At 34.5% G+C, this 22189-nt stretch overlaps 3 protein-coding genes across 5 annotated transcripts; all 3 read right to left on the bottom strand.

Moving 5' to 3' along the window:
- Positions 1-3267: 3267 nt before the first annotated feature.
- LOC102579037 (ruvB-like protein 1) lies at positions 3268-9365 on the bottom strand. 2 transcript variants are annotated; one of them, XM_015315066.1, is made up of 13 exons: positions 9192-9365; positions 7681-7869; positions 7228-7359; positions 6956-7105; positions 6360-6515; positions 5551-5685; positions 5401-5466; positions 5197-5303; positions 4482-4581; positions 4272-4363; positions 4110-4179; positions 3926-4031; positions 3268-3652 (listed from the first exon to the last, which is right to left on the bottom strand). In XM_015315066.1, exons 1-12 carry the CDS (start codon positions 9270-9272, stop codon positions 3942-3944), a joined length of 1368 nt encoding a protein of 455 aa, XP_015170552.1. In that variant the 5' UTR covers positions 9273-9365; the 3' UTR covers positions 3268-3652; positions 3926-3941. The 2 variants fall into 2 exon arrangements, with proteins under 2 accessions (XP_015170552.1, XP_006340161.1); XM_006340099.2 differs by having other exon boundaries at positions 3299-4031.
- A 1150-nt stretch (positions 9366-10515) lies between these two features.
- On the bottom strand, positions 10516-15726 carry LOC102578483 (yrdC domain-containing protein, mitochondrial). 2 transcript variants are annotated; one of them, XM_006340097.2, is made up of 5 exons: positions 15498-15726; positions 14480-14717; positions 12578-12753; positions 12040-12331; positions 10516-10967 (listed from the first exon to the last, which is right to left on the bottom strand). In XM_006340097.2, the coding sequence occupies exons 1-5, from the start codon at positions 15565-15567 to the stop codon at positions 10901-10903; spliced, it is 843 nt and encodes a 280-aa protein (XP_006340159.1). In that variant the 5' UTR covers positions 15568-15726; the 3' UTR covers positions 10516-10900. The 2 variants fall into 2 exon arrangements, with proteins under 2 accessions (XP_006340159.1, XP_006340160.1); XM_006340098.2 differs by having other exon boundaries at positions 15475-15674.
- An 815-nt stretch (positions 15727-16541) lies between these two features.
- Positions 16542-20739, bottom strand: LOC102578157 (uncharacterized). The gene is made up of 8 exons (XM_006340096.2): positions 20486-20739; positions 19292-19786; positions 18868-19042; positions 18252-18549; positions 17824-17896; positions 17646-17736; positions 17338-17417; positions 16542-17091 (listed from the first exon to the last, which is right to left on the bottom strand). The coding sequence occupies exons 1-8, from the start codon at positions 20585-20587 to the stop codon at positions 16831-16833; spliced, it is 1575 nt and encodes a 524-aa protein (XP_006340158.1). The 5' UTR covers positions 20588-20739; the 3' UTR covers positions 16542-16830.
- Positions 20740-22189: the final 1450 nt, after the last annotated feature.

The raw sequence follows: 22189 nt of genomic DNA, 5'->3' as shown, positions 1-22189 counted from the left end.
TACAATCATTTTATGCTTCATTTCATAATTTATGTATTCTAATCCTCTTATCTCTTTTATTATGTTTCATGTACAACCGGAGGGCTGGAGTTTCTACTTTGGAACTCGTTATTGGCCTAAAGTATTAGGCCAACAGCAAATTAGGATCATCGCAACGCTTGGAGCCTCGCAAATTAGGAGTCCAATATTTCTTAATTTTCCTCTTTTCGAGTCTTAATTATATTGTTTGGATATATTGGCTAACCTTTACTTACAAGCTTTGATATATTGTTTGTCTTTTATTTTGAAGCTTGTTTTACGTGGACTAATATTATTTGTTTATGAATTTAGTTTAAACACCTTTAGAACAAATGATACAAAAGATATTTTCTAAAAAATGGGTTAACATTTTACTTATAACATTCTTTTAGGCCTTTTAAGTTGAAAAGAGGGGCTTATGGTTTTAAAAGATTTCCAAATGAAGTTTCAAGAGGGTGAAATAATATTCATTTAAGTATTTAAGTAGGAAAAAATAAAACCCATAAATTGGGACTTCCAAATGAATGTAGAGATACATAAAGGCTAAGAAATAATTAACTTTAAACTAATTAACTCGTGAAATTATATTTTTTATTAAAAAAAATAAGTAGGAAAGTAGGCTTATATATATATATAACAAAACAAATGTGACTATAGAATCAGTCCTAATAGTTAGGTCTATTTTATACTCTTTACATCACCCCTTATAAAATATATATATTGACTATTCTTATTTTTTGATTCAAGCATTGCTAAAAAATACTTTAATCTTGTAACACGCTATTTCAAATTATATTTTTTACACTCTTTACATCACCTCTTTATAAAGTATATTGACTATTCTTACCTTTTTTTTGGATCAAACATGGCTAAAAACATTTTTATCTTTTAACATGCCATTTCAAAATTTTAGATATGCCAACAGGTTCAAATACAAGGTACATACATATATATGCATGCACATAAGAGGTATAAATTCTATATTTTATACTTAGTTTTCTCCATACATGACTTAGTATTTTGTTACCCTTTATATTATTTTTCTCATATCTATTATCTCTTTTACGAAGTTACTTATTTATTTTTTTATAATTTATAAATCCCTACACTTTCATATACATATTATTTACTACATATAATCTATTGTCAATTTCTCCCAACATGTAAATAAATAATGAATATTCATATGTTTTAAACAACCTATGTGTACATACCATACTTAAGATCACAAACCTTTATATAATATTTTAATATTTTAACATTTTAACATCTAGTATTATTTATTTTATTTTATTTTAGAAAACTCCAGTTTATATATTTTCACTCAAATTACACATCACATATTATTACGTATTCACACCCAACTACTACCTTGTTTTTATTTCACGTCTTAAATAAGACGACATGTTCTCGCAAATTCAACATCTATATATTTTTAAGATAATTTTATTATGATACAACTATATATATTTTACATATAAATTTATCAATACATTTAAGTACACTTATTTATTTTTACAATATGTTAAAAAAAAACTACTATTAAATTTATTTCATCAGACATATATGTGTCGTACCTTGTATTGTACCCTTTTCTTAAACTAACTAATTACTTATCATTGATTTTAAAACAAATAAATAAACACGTTTTCCTAATTATATTTTCCTAAATTAAGTTTAAGGACTATCGTTGGATAGGCTTTGAGGGGTGCTTAACACCTTCCCCTCGAGTAACCAAAACCCTTACTCAGAATCTCACTGGTTTCGCAAAATCAAAACAGAGTTTACATTTACATAAATAAAAAATGGTTTTCCTAATATTTTCCTTAAAATTTAGGTGGCGACTCTAAAACAAACAAAAACATTTTTTTCCAAAATCAGAGTGTCAACCACATTATGTTGTGAACTATTTCGGCCGGTTCGAAACAGGGTGCGACACGGAGCACCCAAAAAAATTCTGAAAAAAACTTTATGAGGACCTCCGTAATGATTTGGGGAATGATTGCGTATAATCTCATCACTTTTCAGGCATATTTTCGCATTTACGAGCTAACTTTAAGGAATTACGCGACTTTCTTGATCATGGATCTGGCACCTCGAGGCACCCAATTATTTTTTTGACAGAACTTTATGAGAACCTCTGTAATGAGTTGGGAAAGCATTACGTACAGTCCCACCATTTTTTCAGGCATACTTTCGTATTTACGAGTTAACTTTTAGGAATTATGCGACTTTTTTGTTTTTCGTGTGTATTAGGCCATGTATTTGGCCCCTCGGAGCACACACAATTTTTTTCTGAAAAAAACTTTTTGAGAATCTCCGTAATGAGTTGGAAAAGCATTATGTATAGTCCCACTATTTTTTCTCAAGCATATTTTTGCATTTACGAGATAATTTCTAGGAATTAGGTGACTTTTTTGGTTTTTCATGTGTATTAGCTCATGGATCTGGCGCTTCGGAGCACCCAAAAAAATTTGAAAAAACTTTACAAAGACTTCGGTAATGAGTTGAGGAAGCATTACGTACAATCCTATTGTTTTTTCCAGGCATATTTTCGCATTTACGAACCAACTTTTAGGAATTATGCGATTTTCTTGGTTTTTCGTGTGTAGCCTATGGATCTGGCTCCTCAATGCTCCCAAAAAAATTTCTCAAAAAACTTTACAAGGACCTCCGTAATGAGTTGGGGAAGTACTACATACAGTCCGACCATTTTTCAGACATATATTCGCATTTACGAGCTAAATTTGAGGAACTGCGCAATTTTCTTGATTTTTCGTGTGTATTAACATATTAATATTTTTCTAATACGACTTTCGAACAATTTTTGCAAAACCTTTACGAGACTCTCCATAGGGAATTAGGAGAACAGTACGTGAAGCCCCTACCATTTTTTATATATATTTTGGGCATTTAGGTGATTTTTCTAGTTTTTTCGGGTGTTAACCAATGAATATTTTGGTGATATGACTTCCGAACAAAAAATTTTCATAACCTTCACGAAACCCTCCGCATGAGTTGAGGTAGCAGTACGTGAAGCTTCACCATTTTTTGGACATTTTGGGTATTACTAATGAATATTTTGATGATATAGCTTCCGATTGATTTTTTTTTGCAAAACTTTTACGAAACTCTCCATAGGGAGGTTTGAGAATATAATAGAAGCCACTAGCAAAACCTAAGTGTGACAATTTTTATCAACTTTTGTTTTTCTTCATATAAATGCAAAATATTTTATGCATCGAGTTGTCCTTTTAAGGTTTGCATGAACAACCATTAGTGCAAGAATGCTACATCATACATGCATTTACAGCTAAGAGTATCAGAATTCACATTTGACACTCTGACGTCTTGGTAACTAATACCGAGGTTGAATGAATCATTCCACTTGATAACAACAAAAGTGGAGTTTGACACATGTCATAGATGAGAGCTAGGAATTCCACTTTGAAAAATGAAAAAAGCAACTCCAAAGGAAGGACTACCCTAGGGCAAACTTCCCAAAGTCTTGAGGGCTTGTGTCCACTGAAAGCTTCCTTTTCTCTTTTTGTCATTTCCATGCAATGAACCGAAAGGTGAGCCTATTGCCTTGAGTCTTGTTCAAACATTGCTGGCAAAATGCCTTCAATCTAATCTTGAAGCAAGGAACCAATTGTCATGCTTAACTTACATACACGTTTGTAGAACTTATGTCTCTCCTCTATTCAAGTAGAGTCAAGCGGGAGCGATCTACTAGGACGATACAATAGGAGGGAAGATATAAATATAGAAGAGAGCCTCTCCTATTCCAGAAGCCTAGTTATATTGCAATCTCATGAAACAGCAAAATCTTAAATGAAACAAATTGACTTGCAAAATGCAATTTGGGTATGAACACCTATAAAAAAATAAGCTTGAGAATTGATACCATAGTACACAATTTATCATGAGATGTATCTATCCTGCTGCTCCTGAAGAAGTCTTGCAGAAGACTTTGCATCTAGGTACAATGAAGTCACTTCGTCGAGATCCACCTAAAAAGTGAATGGCTAAGTAAAATATCGTTCGGACCTCATATAGGCAAATGATAAAGAATGTGACGGGACAAGTACCTTGCAGATTTTATCACGACCATTCATTTTGGCGACTACACTAGCTGGCGATAGCAGGTGAACAGCATGCCTGGACAAAGAGAAGAATTGAGCATCGGTTACTTCTAATTAAAAAAATGAATTGACATTCTGGCGTTACAAAACCAACAAGTTAAATCCGACCTTAAAGAAGCTTGTTGTCCAATCTCTCCCAAATACGCAAGGCTCTCTTCATCTATTTCTAGTCCCTCCACCTGAGCACGTATAGCTAATATCTGCCCAGGCACTCAAAAGAAACATCCATCAAGAAAATGCAACGAAATTGCACATGTTCAGGTCGAGATCAATAAGATGTACAAATAAATGTTGAACAAACTAGCATGAACGGCAAACCTGTATCATTTCAGCTGGACCATAAGTTTCCGTTCTGACAATCAACAACCGATCTAACAAGTCAAGTGGAATGCCATGTGGACTAGTCATGTCTGTTCCTCTGCAAAGAGATACGTTTGTTGGTGACAACTAATTTATCTCAGACATTACATGTATCTGTACATACTTCTAAGGTGTCTACAAAGCCAAAAACATGTACCCCTCCGTTTCAATTTGTTTGATCTTACTTCCCTTATTAGTCCGTTTCAAAATAAAATGTCTCTTTCCTTCTTTGGCAACTCTGTATTTTCAACTTTCCACATAAGACCACAAAATTATAGGGCATTTTGATACATTCTACAAATCATTAGTGTAAGTCTTTTAAGAGCACAAGATTAAAGGACATTTTGGTATATTCTACAAATCTTTAGTCTAAGACCACAAGATTCAAAAGTTCTTTTATTTTCTTAAAACTCCGTGCCAAGTCAAAATCAGACAAACAAATTGTCATGTAAGTTTGAAATCGATAATTGCATGGCCCATGTAGGCATATTTTGATATAGAAAAGTGACAATTTGTCCTGTATTTCTAACCACTTCATTCAACACACAATGGTTTGATTTAATGCAGCCAGAAAGCAAATTATAAAAAGCCCCAGGATAAAGAAATCAATAAAATGGAAACTTTCCAACTTGATGTATTTTTAAAGCTTGGTTTTGCATGGACACTCATATACCTGACAGTACAAATGCCTCTGTTAGTGGCAAAAATCACAATTGGAGACAGTGAACATTCCAAGGCACGATTCAAGTATGAAAAGCATTCCATATCAAGCATATGAACCTGCCGCCAAAGATGTTTTCTCCAATTAGTTACCGGAGGGGACAGGGTGGTGTTAAATGAATTATCAAACACGATGTTATATGAATGGAAAATGAACCTCATCAATAAATAAGACACCAGGAACAAGTTCTGCAACACCTTCGTCAACATAACGATTGACAACCTGCAGAGAAATAAGACCACAATGACGCATGCGTTAAATACTAAATTCACAGTCTCAGAGGACTACTAGAACCAATAGATCTACCTTGTTTATCTCTTGCCGCAACTTGTCAGTAATCTCGGTTTTTCTAGGTTTCATCATTTGACCCATAAGGGACAATATATCTTGTCCTCCTTGTGGCCGTGCATTTGCAGCATCAAGATCATGCAATGTAACATCCTGGTGGAAAACAATACTGCATGCAATTAAGTACAGAATTTTTTGTTTTCATGTTCCTGCAATTGATTTCCCTCACAAAAGGCCATTAAAGTAGTGATATCATTTGTCTAAAACAAAAAAATACGGATGCTTGCATATTTAGTTTGATCAAAATCTCACAAGCAGGCAATTATGGCAGGTAATCTATAGAAGATCGGATAAATAAATATTGCAATAAGGAGACAGCTGATTTCCTCCTAAAAAAACTTGTGTCAAAATCAGGTACTTGGGTGCTTTAAACCTACCACTATATTAAGTTGTAAGTGCTATGGACTATAGGGGTGCTTATCAGTCGGTTTGGTCCGGTTTTGTGTATTACCGGGTAGGTTTATCGGTGCCTTAAACCGATAACCAAACCAATAAGATATTCGTTATCGGGAGCCTGAATTTCTGGTCATCACAATCTAGCTAAGAAATCTCTTTCCTCACCACTCCAAATAATATACAGAATTTTATACCCTTCAAACATTCAAGTGTGCTCGCAAAGATGAACTATGATCTTTAAAGCACCCAAAATAAGAGTATTTCATGGCTAAGCCATAGAACAAATAGACTATTTGAGAAAAACAACTACATGTATACATGCCAGGGTAATCTTTATCTGTGCCATAGCAAAACAAAAAAATGAGAAGAACCTGGACTATTTCCTTCTTCTTGTGAACCTCTCCTTTAGGAAGTGGAACATACTCCTCAGCCTCAAGATCAAATTCTGTAGCAAAAGCATCACTCCTGCCCACTCTTTTAACTGCTCCACTGTTCGATTCAATGTAAATGACATCACCAACAGCTACCTGCACATATATCATGGAGGCAGGAGATACCAACAGAGAAGAATAAGCGCCCATGCAGAATAAGCATAAATGAGACTGAAGTAAATTAAAGACTAAATGCAATTTCCCCAGTGACTTCTAAGAGCATGATTAATAAGAATGACATGAAGGTTACTTAATTTACTCAAGAGAAAAATGCTTCAGTCTAGATTTCAAACATCGGATGTTAAGAAAGAGGAAATATTGTATATCCTCATTATCCTGCTTATCAAACATATTAAAAAATTTGATACTTCACTGACAGATATGTTGCAGAACTTACAACAACAACAACAAGCCTTGTGTAATCCCACAAGTGGGGTTTGGGGAGAGTGGTATGTATGCAGCCTTACCCCTTACCTTGTGAGGGTAGAGAGACTGTTTCCGATAGACCCTCGGCTCAAGTAATGTTGCAGACTTACCTTCTCTTTAATTAAGGCATCATATATTGTGGAGTCAAGCTTCAACTGTTTGGTACCTTTGACAGTTTTTAACCCAATTATAACATGACTAATGCTTTTACCATATCCACCTGTCACACTCTCACCCTCTTCTGGAGATAGTTCAGTCACCTACATTAAAAAAAATAAACAAATGAAGATCAACTTCACAACAAAAAAAAAATCATTGCAGAATTATTGTATCAAAGACTAGCAAAATTGAAACGACAAATGGGATAGACTAGGGGACTTGCCTCTCCTTCATAAACTTCCTTATTTTCCTTGATACGGAGACCAATAGCTCGTCGGAAATTTTCCATTAAAACCTCAGTTTTCTTCACTTCTGATGAAAACACTTCGGATCCAACCATCGGGCAAAATGGAACCTGCAATATTGAAGTCAATGCAACAATTATGGCACAGGCTATATTTTGGATTGCTCACCCTAATAAAATTTTAAGTAAATTTCATCTCAATAAACAAGGAGAAATTAAAATGCCCAATCAGCTCACACATTATCAATATTCAATCAATCAATTGCACCCTAAGCTAGTTGGGCTCGGTTATTTGAATCATTGAATCCTCTATATGAATTCCACTCTATTTGAGCCCATTTCATTCCAATACTGGTAAATAAAGTTCACACATAATAAGTTTGATAAAATAGAAGCATTAAATCCACAATCAAAAGAGTACAAAGAATGCACCTTGCTTCCAAGTTCTTGTGATATACCAAGGGCAAGAGCTGTCTTCCCTGTGCCAGGCGGACCAGCTAGCAGTAAAGCCCGACCAGCCATCTTCTTTTGGCGTATCATATCAACCACAAGCCCTGCAGCTTCTCTGGCTGCAGCCTGACCTACAAACCCAGCTGCCAATGGTAGTGGTGTCCCATTGGGCTATCATATAACACAACATAGTCACATTTAATCACCCATTTGTTAGCAAATCATTACACACATACATGAAAGTTAAACATCAAATGCAAGAAAGTGTTTGGTAACTAATAGCTTGTTCAGATGGTTGCTAGTAGTTACCCATCATTTCAATGGGAAGCAACTAGAAATGTGAGGCGGAGAGGTCTAATAGACTATAGGGTTGAGTTCACTAGAAAGAGGATAAATAGGGAAATAAGATTATGAAACAATAAGTAAAGGTACAATGGGTAAGAGAAATAACATTACAATCCAACCACTCTTACATAAAATGTTCTTCTCGATGTTACAGGAGATTTAACAATACAATGCACAAAAATGTAACTAACAATCAAAACAAACATTGTACTTAGATTAACAATACAATGAGTAACAACCATCCAAATAAGTTGTAAAGAACCAGCAGAAGATAACAACTTTAGGGAAATATATCAGCTAGTCCAAATACCCTCAATACAAACTCCCAAAAGAAAACTAATCCAAATAATCTCCTAAAAAGGGTATTAATTAGTAACCACAGACCAAGAGGGGTTGGGTAGAACCGGCACAAGATATCAGCTTTAAGCAAATTTAACACCATAACTCAAAAACCCATAAACCCAAACACCAAACAAGAGCAAGCAAGTTTACCCAAAAAAATTCCTAAAAGATCAAAAATAGTAGACAAAAGTGAAGAGGGGGTTTGAGTTAAACCAGCACAAGATAGTAGCTTTACCCAAATTTTAACACCAAAACTCAAAATCCCTTAAACCCAAACACCAAATAAGAGCATGTTGACCAGGAAAAATCTGCCTAAAAGGTCAAAAACAGTACACAGAAGCAAAGAGGCGGTTGGGTAGAATTAGCACAAGATATCAGTTTTATGCAAATTTTAACACCAAATCTCAAAAACCCATAAACCCAAACACCAAATAAGAACAAATTAACCCCAAAAAAATCCCTAAAAGATCAAATACAATACACATAAGCGAAGTCAGCACAAGATAGCAGCTTTATGCAAATTATACCACCAACAACTCAAAAGCTCAAAAACCCATAAACCCAAACACCAAATAACAGCAAGTTAACCAAATAATTCCTAAAAGGTCAAAAACAATACACAAAAGCGAAGAAGAGGTTGGCTAGAACCAGCACAAGATAGCAGCTTTATGCAAATTTAACACCAAAACTCAACAACCCATGAACCCAAACACCAAATAAAAACAATTTCACCTTAAATTTTTCCTAAAATCTCAAAAATAGTGAACAGAGGCAAAGAGGGGTTTTGGGGTAAATGAAGAAATTACCTCAAGACCAAGGCCTTTAATGTGAGTATGAGTTGCAATTCTCTGATTCTTGATTGTTGATTGCACCTCTTCTATCTTCATATTTTTCTTCTTTATGTCTTTCTTCTTCTTCTTCAACTGTCTGGGGTTTAACTGAAGCTTCTCTAATGGAGGTGATCCATTGAGGTTTTGAAGAGAGAAAATTGTAAATGTGCTAAAAGGCCCATCTTGTTTTCGATTATTTCAAACAACCCCTCTTAATTCCAAGATAAGTGCCACCTCAATCCTTTTTTTTTTTGCTAGTTCCTTATTGGTTTTAATACGCGGATAAGGTAAAGTATCTTAGAAGTAAGACGGGGATAAAATTAATAAAACATTTGGTTAATGTAAGGATAAATTTATATTGTCAATCAAATGTAGTATAAATTTTATCTCAGACTTAATTATGAAAATCTTACCTTAATCCAGATGGGAAAAATTAGTCTAAGAATAATAATTTTAGGACTATAATCAGGATGATTTAGTTTGTGTTGTTTGATATGCGGGATAAAGTTTTGGATTAATTTTATATTATGTTTGGTTGACAATATGATCAATGTGTATTGTCAACCAATTGTCAACCAAACAACAATATAAATTTGATCTCAATTACCTTAATCTTGAATATCCCATTAAATCTCAGGATTGAAATTTCGAGATAATTTAGTCTGTGAATTTTTACTATACTCCCAAGATAATTTAGTCCGTGAATTCGTACGATAATCCCGAGATAAAGTGTAATCCTTCCGTCTCAAATCATTTGTCAGTGTTTCTCTTTTACACTCTTCTTTAAAAAGTACTTATTAATTAAGAAACTTTTTTTAACTATCGTACCATTATATATTTATGTATTGAGATATAATTTTCCTTCAACAAATATTTACTTCATTTATGTGTTATCATCCAATAATTAAAGTGGCAATACTATCCAAAAACGCAGTTACAAGTAAGGATAAAAACGAGAAAAGAATAATTAATTTATCTTGAACTTCTAACAACAACATATTCAACAAAATTTTACAAGTAAAGTTTTAGAATGATAGAGTGTAAGCAAACCTTATCCCTATAGAGAGATTGTTTCCGAAAAACCCTTGATTCTTATCTTGAATTTCTAAAATAATAAATAATTTGGAATAACTATTTTTAGAAATCACGACAAATAATTTGAAATTCAAAATGATATACTATTGCATACTCTTGATTGAACATAACTTTTAACAAATAAAACCAACTTGACATTGGAGTAAATATTTCTACCAAAAAAAAAAGACATTGAGTAAATCAAAATCATTTGACATTTTTGAGGAATAAATAGAACTTTTTTCCATTCATTATTCATAAGCAAGACACTAATGAATCTCAAAAGTCAAAAAATTCAAAATATGAGGTTTTCATGTTACAACATGATTCATTACATTGTAAATGCTCTCAAATGGGAAATGATAAACACACTTTGAATCCTATTTAGTAAGTGACTAGAACACTTCAATTAACAAACTAAACAATGCATGAACAAACGTGTGTTCCTCTCCTCTACTCGAAGTGATTTCGACTCCAAATAGAAACACGAAAGCTTTCCAAAGACAGAAAGGAAGCACAACTGCATCGAGTCAAGTTTTTATGAATTGTACTTTACAAACTCAGGCACGAGGTTCGTTTTGCTGAACAGCTTCAACTTGAACAGCGGCTTGCTAATCTCCGGTTCCATCTTCCAGTAGTGAGTGTCTTTCAAGGATAGCAACGGTCTCCTCCTTTGCACTGTCATAGGTAAAGTAATTCATCAAATTTAAGCACAACAGTAGTATAATGAATTTCTAGTCCAAACGGTAAAAAATGAAGAATAGTTGTTTCAACAACACAAAGATAATTGTATACAACAAGTGCATGACAGACATTGTTTAGAGGAATTGCACCAGACAGGAATCTAGATACATGAAGATCGTTTTGAGCCCTCGAAGGCTCAAACAATTTATTTTTTTGCAAATGCGTAAAAGGAAGATGTCATGGCTACAATCAACAATATATGGACTAGAACACATAAGCAAAAAGATGAACTAGGCAAAAGAGAGATGACATTTGTTAGAAGAATGAATTGAGTGAAAAATGATGTAATAAGCATTTCCAATTTTTTGGAGAAATCCTCCAAAGGAATCTTTTGTGGCATGGTCTTAGTGTTTTTGAACTTCTTCCCATCTGTCCTAGCCTTGGTGGATAGAGTTATCTAGTACTGGTATTAGTACTTGTTGTGTTGGTAGGAGGTGACAGGTATTCCATGGAATTAGTCGAGGTGCACAAAAGTTGGCCCAGACACCACGATTATCAAAAAAATAAATGAAAATTCCATGGTTTGAAGGAATGTCAGTCGCACTGGAACTTCTAGTCAGAAAGCAAAGGAAAGCTAAGGTATAAAGTTAGAAGCCTTTTAGGCACTGATTGAAGCATTTCCTTCTAGTCTGAGTTTTTCATGTCCAAGTATTTTGCAATTTGCCATTCCTAACAGATAAGTGATGAAACAATTGGAGACGTGAGAGCAGTTTCTGGCATGCATCAAAGAAAGGTTGAAATATCCAGGCAAGCTGATGCTTTCATTGCCCTTCCCGACACATGACTAATAAAAATGACTTTTATACGAATGCCAAGTTTAAGCATGCTTAAAATTCTGGCTCTTTATACCTAATCTCTACATTTCTAAATTAATAAGCATCAGCTCAAGTGTTTTCTGGTTCAACTCATTCATTTAAGAAGTCGACTCTTTTGAAGCGTTCTCAGAAAGATATCAGTTCATCTCAACAGTAGTTTGCACCCTAGTCCCTAGGTACTGGAAGCTTACCTTCCAGGTCTTAGTATCTTGTACTTCCCCAGCTTAGTAAGATCCACCACTGTCGATCCAGCTCGCCCAGCTGGAAGAATTCCACCATCATAGACATATGCACAGTGCTCCCAGAGGTTCTCGAAATCTTTGATGTCTATGCTACTAGGTTGTCCGCTGAGGTTTGCACTAGTAAGTGCAAGGGCACTTCTAGAACCACGGGCAATCACCCTGATGAAGTTACAGTCTGGCACTCGAACCCCTATGCTCTCTAATCCAGGGTTTAATGACTTCTCAAGAATACTTGACTCACCTGTAGAATATCTGAATTCAGCATCCAGTATAGAAGATTCATATGAGAAAGATAAAAGTTTCTTAAACTACTGAACATGGGCCAGTGTTTGCCTAGGAGAGTGACTCATCTTGCTCCTTATTCAAGTGTGTCAACAAGTTACTTACAGTTAGTATGTTACAATGAAGTAGTACTAACTTGAGATATTTAACCTTTGAAGGATACCCGTGAATGCAGCATTTGTTGACATAACATTTAACTACTAACCTCGCGTTAAGACCAAAGTCACGGGTCCAGGAAGCAGGCAGTCAAGCAAGCCATGAGGCAGATGATCTGTCACAGCATAGTGTTTTATGTCATGAACATCGCCAACACAAATAGCCAGAGGACTTGTATGCTTACGTCCTTTGATCTCATATATACGATTCACTGCCTCAGCAGAACTACAGCAATTCATCATATAAAATTAAATCAGACTTTCCATAAATACGACTTAGATAAATAAACAACAAAGTAAATTGTCTTTTTGATAAATTTCTAGGTCAAACGAACAGTGAAACAACAAGAATGTTTGAGACTTTCTGTTCAGTCAAGAAGTTAATGCAATAGCCTGTGAAGGATAAGCTTTTTAAAATATATATATATGAAATCATGCAATTGCCACTTTGATTGCTAAACAATGAAAAAGGATGAACTCCATATACAAATTTCACGTAAAAAGAAAAGCCTTTTTCTTTCTTTGTTGCTCATACGGAAGACTATATGAACTCACTAGCACAAAGAAAAATGTCATCAATCTTCCTTAAGGAGTCATGGCCTTGATTGCTCTCCTCAATGTCAGTTATGTTCTCAGTTTCATTGTCAGCTAAAAGCATGTTTGGCAAACAGTATCACTAATAGAACCACCTTTTACTGCTTCTTTGTAGCTAATTAATCTGTCTCCTAGAGATTCCTGAGACGCTGTTTGATGATTTTGCGCCTTGCCCTCAGCCAAAGCATCATATTCAATTTGAAACCAATGCAGTGTAGTGACTTCAAACCATACCAATATCAAAACACAGCTTAACTCATAGACCAGAGGAACCCTTTACTAAAGTGTAACAAGAGTGTGCCTAGGAGCATTGCTTCCAGAGCGTTTCCTCTATTTTTTTAGCACTGAAATTTCTTTTTGTTCTGATTTATCCAACATCTCCTTGTCCACATAGGCTTCATGATTATTAATTTTTTACTACCAGTAGAGATGTCATGCCTTGACCTCCTACTTCTCCTAATTGGTTCTTCTACTGGCTTATCAAAGTGAAGGCAATGTAATCAAAGGCCGATCTTTTCATGCTAAGAAATTTAGTAAAGATTATTCGGGCGTCAATGCAAAATCTAAGCTCTAAATGAGTAACATTGAACCTAAGGCGAAAATATCAACAACACACTTTAGAGTACTTTGCAGCACAACTCCTACGTTTTACTATCCAAGCATAATGTTTAATTCAATTCTACCCTTTCCTCTCCAATCAGTGTATCAAAGGCAAAAAGATAAAAACAAGCTCTAAGGTTTGTTGGGGCTTTAAGTGTTGCGCAGATAAAGTGTGGGCTTTAATAAAGAAAGGCGCAAGTGGAATCTTTTTTTATAAATTTGAATGTATAGTCCAAGACTAATAATTATAAGCATGAATAACAAATATATGAACAAAGAAAATGAAAAAAAAAATCAAAATCGGTAAGCTGAAATATCAAATATCCCCTCTTCCGAATTACGCTCATTGAAAAGGAAAAGTATGTCTTCCTTGATGACGACATTGATGCTCCCGCAAAGCAAGGCGAAGCGCTCAACATGTTTTGCGCCTCACTTCAGGGCTTACACGCACTTCTGACAACACTATCTCCAATCTAATTATTTTCTTCCAATACAAAATAGACCAAAACCCAAGAGTACTAACAGATTATTTGTACCAAGCAGCAACAACAACATATCCAGTTGCAATCCCACATGTGGGATCTGAGAAGGGGAGGACGTACACAGTCCTTACCCCTATGTTTATGGGATAGAGAATGTTGTTTCCGAATTTATTTGTACCAAGCATGCTCATAAAATTACACTACTATGTATCTAACATGACATTTTTGGTGTGTTGAACTTATCATCAAATGAAGAAAAACAAAGTAGAGACATACCAAGCATCACAAGCAAAGCCATACAGTGTGTCAGTGGGAACAGCTATGACTTTCCCAGCCCTGATAGCTTCAATTGCCTCTTGACCATAATCTTCTGCTGCAGGAGACACAGTAGCCTTCTTAGTCTCCACATCCCCATCAGGATTCTCCAAACTCCAACCCATTTTCTTCACACTAACTGCACTAAAACCCTTCCTACTTCTTGCCCACAAGTTCAAAAATCCAATTTTTTCCACACCTGTCAACCAAAAAAAAACAAGAAACCAAAAAGTTTTAATCTTTGTAAGGTCTAAGCTAAACTGGAAACAAAAACTATAAGAAAGACTAAGGGTATGTTTGGTAGGAGGAAGTGTTTTGCAGTTTTCTCATTTTTGGTTGCTCAAAATATTTGGAGTAAAAACTCTTTCCTAGTGAAAATAGAAAAACAAGTTCTAATTCTGGCATGATTGTCCTCCACCCCCACCCCCACACTATCTCCATCATACTCCACCCCATCCTCTCATAGCCTCCATTCCCCCCCCACCCCCCACACCTGCACTCAGCTCATCCTCATAGTATCGACTAGATTATATACAAATATTTTTGAAATAATATTACCTAAATATGTACTGAATACAAGAAAATAAGTTTTAAAAAAATCATTCTTTTTCCAAGATTGCATTTTTATTCATACCAAGCACACTCTCTCCACCATACTCCACCCCATCCTCTCATATCCCCATCCCCACCACCTCCACACCTATACCCAGCACTAGTACTATTTGTCTAGATTATATACAAATATTCTTGAGACAATATTGTACTAACAAAACACAAGAAAACAAATCAAAAATCACTTATTTTTCTCCAAGAAAGCATTTTTATTCATACCAAGCACACCCTAAAAGGGAAGATAAAGTTGTAAAATATTCTTGGAACAGATAAAAGTGAAAATTGAAGTGCTGACATAAAAATAAAAGAGTACAATAAAAGAAGAAAAGGGAGAGAAGACTAACGATGAGTGAATATGAAAGAGCACCTCGAGGGTATATGAAAGAGTTGAAAATAGGCAGAATTTGGGCTATTTTTGTGGGTCTGCTGCAATTCATCAAGCTGCCCTTCTGCAACTTTCCTCTGTTTATATATATATCTCAAGAAAGTGCAGTCTACAAACTATGTATGCCCTATTTCGTTGGAGGTTCAGCCGCCAATTGCTACACATTTTATCAACCTTAACATGCTATGAGGTCTAAATTGGTAGACCCGAAATCTTAGAAGCTCAGATGGTCGATTGGAAACGAGAATTCACAGTCAAAATAAAAGTTGTACGTCTGAATTTACAGTCAAAATAAAAGTTGTACGTCCGAATTTACAGTCAAAATAAAATGTTTGACTTTTGAAATACAAACGGTTATATACAAATAAAGACGGCAAGAGTATTGACTTTTTATACTATATATGTTTGTGCAGCATATCAAACGATCCCTAAGAGATGTGATTGAAAGTATGAAATCTTGAGTTCGAGTTTTAGTTTAGAAATAAAAAAATATTTACTAGGAATTAGTAGGAAACACTTTCCTTCTAAATGTCATGGAATTAAGTTAATTAGGGTTTTTTTCTTCAATTAAACTTCACTATGTATCCTAATTTGTTTTTTTTACCTTGACCTAAAATGATTTAATTCATCTAAAAAATAATTTAACAAACACATGCTAGTTAGACCAATACGGTAAGATTTGTCAATAATCTAACGAGATAGGTAGAATGAAGATATATTCAGTCTTATTAATCCTGCATAACTTGTGAAAAGTTGAATAATGTAAATTAATTTTATCAATCTAGTATAACTTGTGAACAATTAAAAGATAAATAGAAAAAAAAATTACTTTAAATCATGCATTTGATTTGTCCTGTTTTTGGTGGACAGAGTAACCTGGTGGGAGGTAACAGATAGTCCGTGAAAATAGTCGAGGTGCAAACTAACCTGAACACTACGATTATCAAAAAAATAAATCATACACTTATCCGACAAGACTTGTGAACACGGCAAGTTTGTCCATCCGGCATGTCTTATGAACAAGTTAAAATCAGATCGAATGAAAATTGTACTTAAAGTCATAGTCGTTCATCATGACTCGTAAAATCGTAATTTTCCCTTAAAAACACCTTTCTATACTCTCTTCTACTTATATATATGCATTTCACTTTTTACATATTCTTTCAGCAATACAAACAACAACATCAACTATTTCTGTTTTTCCTGTAGTAGAACACAATAAACTTCTAATTTGTACTAAACATCAATCTCCACAACTCTGGATGAACAAATCACTCAACTCTTTTTTGGCTATAACAGTAACACAAGACACAATCTAGCTCCAACTAAACGTCTCGGGATTTTCTATATCGTGCTGATGATTTTGAGGACCTACACGAGACGTTGTAGCAGGTTGATTCATATGTGGCCATCCTCCTGGAGGCAAAATCATCTCTGCATTTTGCTGCTGTTCTAACAAGGCTGCTCGTCGCCTTTTCCATCTAAAGAACTCAACGAGTAACGAACTTGCACTCATTGCAACTCCAAAGCCAGCAAATGTTGATAGCAGAATCGAAAGAACTGGTTGCACGCGAACCTAACATATCATACAGATGTAAAATTTAATCAGTTCAGTATATCTAGTAAGCTCAAAAACACAATTTCCATCAATATCATTAGATACTCCGTTCGTCTCATTTTAAGGGGGCATTTGGCCATAACATTCTTGAAAGTTTCGGAGTAATCTAATTCTCTCTTGATTTTCTAAAGCGACAATTATTTTGTAACATCTTTCTTAGGCAAAAAAGACACTTGAAATGAGACGGAGGGAGTATTAACTTACCAAAGAGTAGAAGATATGTGCAAATAGTACTACTAAGGCGAATTGGACCGATGCATATACCCAAACAAACCTTCGCTTAACTGCACCAGAGATAATACCATAGTCAAAATACAAAAAAAGACACAATGGACATAAGATCCTTGACAGCATTTTTCGAGAAATAACCAAACGAAGATCCAATGTATCTATCTTCTTTCCTAATTAGTTGATTTCAACTGAATTGGCAAGTCCACTTGACTTATGACGCGACTAATGCATTTGATAGATCAAAGCTTGTTAAATGTTACCGTTAATGATAAATCACATACCCATAGTTGAAGATGTCATTGACGCGAGTAGGCCTAGTACACAAGAAAAGGGAAGTGAAATAGCAATTGCACCGGTACCCATTTTCCCAACCTGCAGACGGGACAACTTCAAATTTAGTACGATAAATACATTAGATGACTGTTTTCTCTCGAGATAAAGACGATCTTCTAAACATACCAGTAGCTGCTCAAGAAAACAAAAGTAGGCAAGCATGCTGACAATGACAAGAATTGGTAATTCCTGCCAAACCCTGTCCAGTGTAGCAAAAGTCAGGAACCGAATTTTATTGAGTCGCCATTGATAAAGACGTTTTATTGAAACTAACACCGCGATCTTAGTATCAATAGTTGAAAGTAACCAGTAGGATAAGCAGAGAAACGAGGAACGAGAAGAGAGAGTATAGTAACTTCTTTTATGGTCTAACAATGTTGTGTGCTGATCAAAAACAGAACATGACTTTTTCGTTCAAACGTGAGGAATCTTGTATATATGTATGTCAGTTTCAGTAAGGTGACGCGAGAAAGGTGGGATCTTTTCTGTCTTAGCTGCTAAAATTTCTACGAAAAGTAGAAGGGCGTATGTTAAAATGATGAAAAGACATTTACCTGTGTCCATTTAATTCCATATACCGATACCTATTGGATCCTGCATTTGCATTTCGAACACTTTGCATACGCAAGAGTGTAACGGGGAGATTCTTGACTTCTTGTTTGCACACATCACATGTCTTGTTACCTTTGATACTAAACCATTTTAAAGCACATTCTTGATGAGCCAAAGCAAGTTCGCCTTTGCAGCTGCATTCCATCTTAAGTGTCTCTCCGCCTTCACACAACTCAACTAGGCAAATTCGACAAACAGCTTCCTCTTCTGGTATATCTTCACCACCCTGCTCATTTTCCTCTGAGAGAAAAAAATAATCAAAAGGGTACATCAAGAGTCAAGACATCAAGACGGTGGCATCTTTAACAATCCCTCTGTTTCAATTCGTTAGTCTTACTTTCCTTTTTAGTCCGTTTCAAAAAGAATATATCTTTCCTTTTTTGGCAACATGACATGTTTAAGACCGCAAGATTCAGAAGTCTTCTTTACTTTCTTAAACTCTATGTCAAGTCAAAACCAGGCAAACAAATTGAAACGGAGAGAGTAATACATCAAAGCCTATGAATGCTTATAATCAAAATATAACAAGAATCAAATTGATTTGAAGCAATTGTTTACCAGGTACTTTCGCTGGACTCGTAGCTGGAACTGAGGAAGAATCCACATCCTTCACTTGAGGCGTTGAAGGAATAACTCGAAAGAAAAATTCTACTCTCCTATTGCTTCCCTCTTTTTCTTTGTTAATGACTGGTAAAGACATCGATCGTGAAATGCACACATGTGTTTCCTTTGTCTGCAATAACAACATATCGTATTTCAAATGAATGCATCAAAAAATTACCAAGAATCCAACTATTCCATCCGTCCCAATTTAAGCGTCTTAGTTTAAGACATGGAGTTCAAGAAATAAAGATAGACTTTCGAATCTTGTGGTCTTAAACTAAAGATGTTAGATATAGAAAGAGACTCTTTTCGGAACAGACTAAAAAGGAACGTAAGATACTTAATATGAAATCAATCAAACAATGTCCATAGAACTTACACCAAGTGTTAGAGAGTTGCTGATGCTTCCACTAATAGACTCTGGATTTGAATGAGCAATTGGTGTAACGGGCAAAGATGAGGTCCTCTTGATACGAGGCGTAAACATTTTAGAAAGTGACCATGACCTTGAAATGGATACCTTCTCTTGTTGTGGCACAACTGCAGCAGTTGGACCTGAATCTGGGACAGTTATCTTCTCTGTATCCGAATTCATACGTGATTTCAAGCTCAGTTTAGGGAAAAGGTTTCTAATAGTTGCTTTTCCACGACACGGGGAGGGACCAGGTGATGAAGTAGTTATTCTTGAATCACAAGTACTAGGTGTCAAAAGGAAATTCACCCTCTTCGGTGTAGGCGTGAATGGTCTTTTAATCTGAACTAACTCTTGAGGAGAGGCGTCTAACGTTCTTGAAGGTATGTCTAAGGATAGGTTTGGTTTCCTCCAATGTTTAGCATGTGTTGTTTCTTCAGTAATCGTGGATGACCTCTCGATCTGTACAACGAAGAACAAATAAGTTCGTTTAGTAAACTAGTGATCAAGAAATGCACTCGGGGTCCTAACTTTGTCGAAACACAAAGCAATTCAGTTCAAGAACTTGATCAACATCTCCAACTATACTACAAATTCATAACACTCCCAAGTCCTAACCACATTAAGAAAAAGGACATAATAAGATGTCTTTACACTCAAAACCCGTGACCTATAGGTTACACAGAGACAACTTTTACCATTGCTCTAAGGCTCCCCTTCAAAAGTTACATACAACAACAAGTTACAAATAGACAATTCAAACTGTAATAACAAAACAAACAGCCAAGATAAAAACACAGTTACACAGAAGTACACAAAACAACAAAAGACTCATAAACTCTCTTTTCATTTCTCCTTCTTATCAAACAAACCAAAATAAGAAAACAAAAGACTATGGGACAAATACTGTGACAGAGTCAGAGTTTTCACTAAGAAAATTCAAAATATACTTCGACAGTCTCAGATAAGTTGGGATAGGGACATCTACTATATATACAACAAGCCGGAATGGATGGAGCTTTCTCATAACAGGTTCATCTGAACTCGTTACTTTCCACGTGAAGTATAAATTCGTGTAAAAATCCACTAAACAAACAAGACATGAAAGCACAACAACAACAAAACAACAAAAGAAGCAAAACAAATAGAAAGCATAGTCACCTTAGGTGTTGAAATGACAAATTCTTTTTCACAAACACCAATTTTTCCATCATTATCAACAACCTCAGCCATGATTTTCTCCTTATGTTCTTCACTCATCATCCAAATATTCCACAATCTACCAATACACTTTGTGTACTTAAAATTTGAAAAGAGTGAAAAGAACAAAAGATAAAAATAAAAAAAGGTGTAATGGGAGTATTTTTTTTGTTGTTAGTATATAATAGGCACTTTGTAATAAATTTCTTGGTTTAAATTATTTTATGAATAGGCAAAGGAAAAAGTAAAGAGGGGCTCAACTATTTATACTTTTTTTCATTTTTTTTCCCACTCCCCAAAAGTGTGGGCTCACTTACACTCACCACTCCACTATCTTTTTTGCTACACAATAGTATGGGCAAATATCATGCAAAATCAATTAAATTGTTTAATATTATTTTATGTGTAATAAGTTTGACAAAATTGTCTATAAATGTTTTTGATTTAAAAATACATAAAATAAATCGATTCAAACAGGCTTGCAATTGACTTTGTTCAATACTTTTTGACAGTGGATTCATATTTTTTAACAAAGTATTAGTCTAATTTATCATAGCGTATTAAAGGAGTTTAAAAAATAATAATGTGAATATTCGCGAATAAATGTACGAAGACGTAATAATGTTTTATTGATTTCTTCTACTTGATTGAAGTTAAAGGAGAATAAAAGAATATCTTTTAAAAATATATATATATTTTTCATAAAATGAAGCCTCTAAAATTGGGAAACTAAAGTATATGTCTTATTTTTATAAGCATTGAGTCGGCAGTAATTCTACCTCTCAAACTTTACTTGTGGATGTTATCACTATTGTTTAATTTAAAAAATTTAGTACATATATAACACTATTAGGTTTAAATGAACTCATAAATTGAACAGTACTCTATATCAGTTTATATTATCTCTTTTGGAATATAAACCTGAGAATTTTTAATCCATTTCATTGATTACGTACTAGAACGCACCCTTGAATGTAGAGTAACTTTTATATATTGACATTAGGGGTGTTCACGGGTTGGTTTGGATCGGTTATTGGTCAAAACCAAAACCAAACCAACTTAATCGGTTTTAAAATTATCAAAACCAAACCAAACCAAATATAATATACATTTATCGGTTTGGTGATTATCGGTTTCGGTTTGGTTTGGTTCGGTTATTCGGTTATTAACCATACACAAAAATAAAAGAAACAATTCATTTAAAATGTGAAAAAAGTGACAACAATCCATTCAAAACGAAAAATAGTTAGAATGACTTAAATTACTAAACTTTCAATCACTAAATTTACTATCAATAAAGCTTTAAAATTCACTATATTGGCCTAGAAGGAAGAGACAATAACATTTTCAGTACCACAAAGAATTGATATAGACACTCATATACATGAAATCAATAAGATAAATGTTTCATCTTGGAAATTTTTGCTTTCAATAAGTAAATTATAAAGAAATTTTAATGAAAATATGTATAAGATCTTTAAAATTGTTTATAAAAATAATATATTAAGTATGTATATTAATAAAATATATGTATATAATTCATCGGTTCGGTTCGGTTATTTCTTCAGGTTTTTTCGAATAAAACCATAACCAAACCAAATACTATCGGTTTTCAAAAATCTAAAACCAAACCAAACCAAACCCAAATAAAATTGGTTTTATTTT

This window comes from Solanum tuberosum, unplaced genomic scaffold, assembly GCF_000226075.1.
Source record: "Solanum tuberosum cultivar DM 1-3 516 R44 unplaced genomic scaffold, SolTub_3.0 scf00017, whole genome shotgun sequence".
Taxonomy (NCBI): Eukaryota; Viridiplantae; Streptophyta; class Magnoliopsida; order Solanales; family Solanaceae; genus Solanum; species Solanum tuberosum.
The sequence above is the reverse complement of the archived record's forward strand: the minus strand, read 5'-3'. Positions and strand labels throughout refer to the sequence as shown.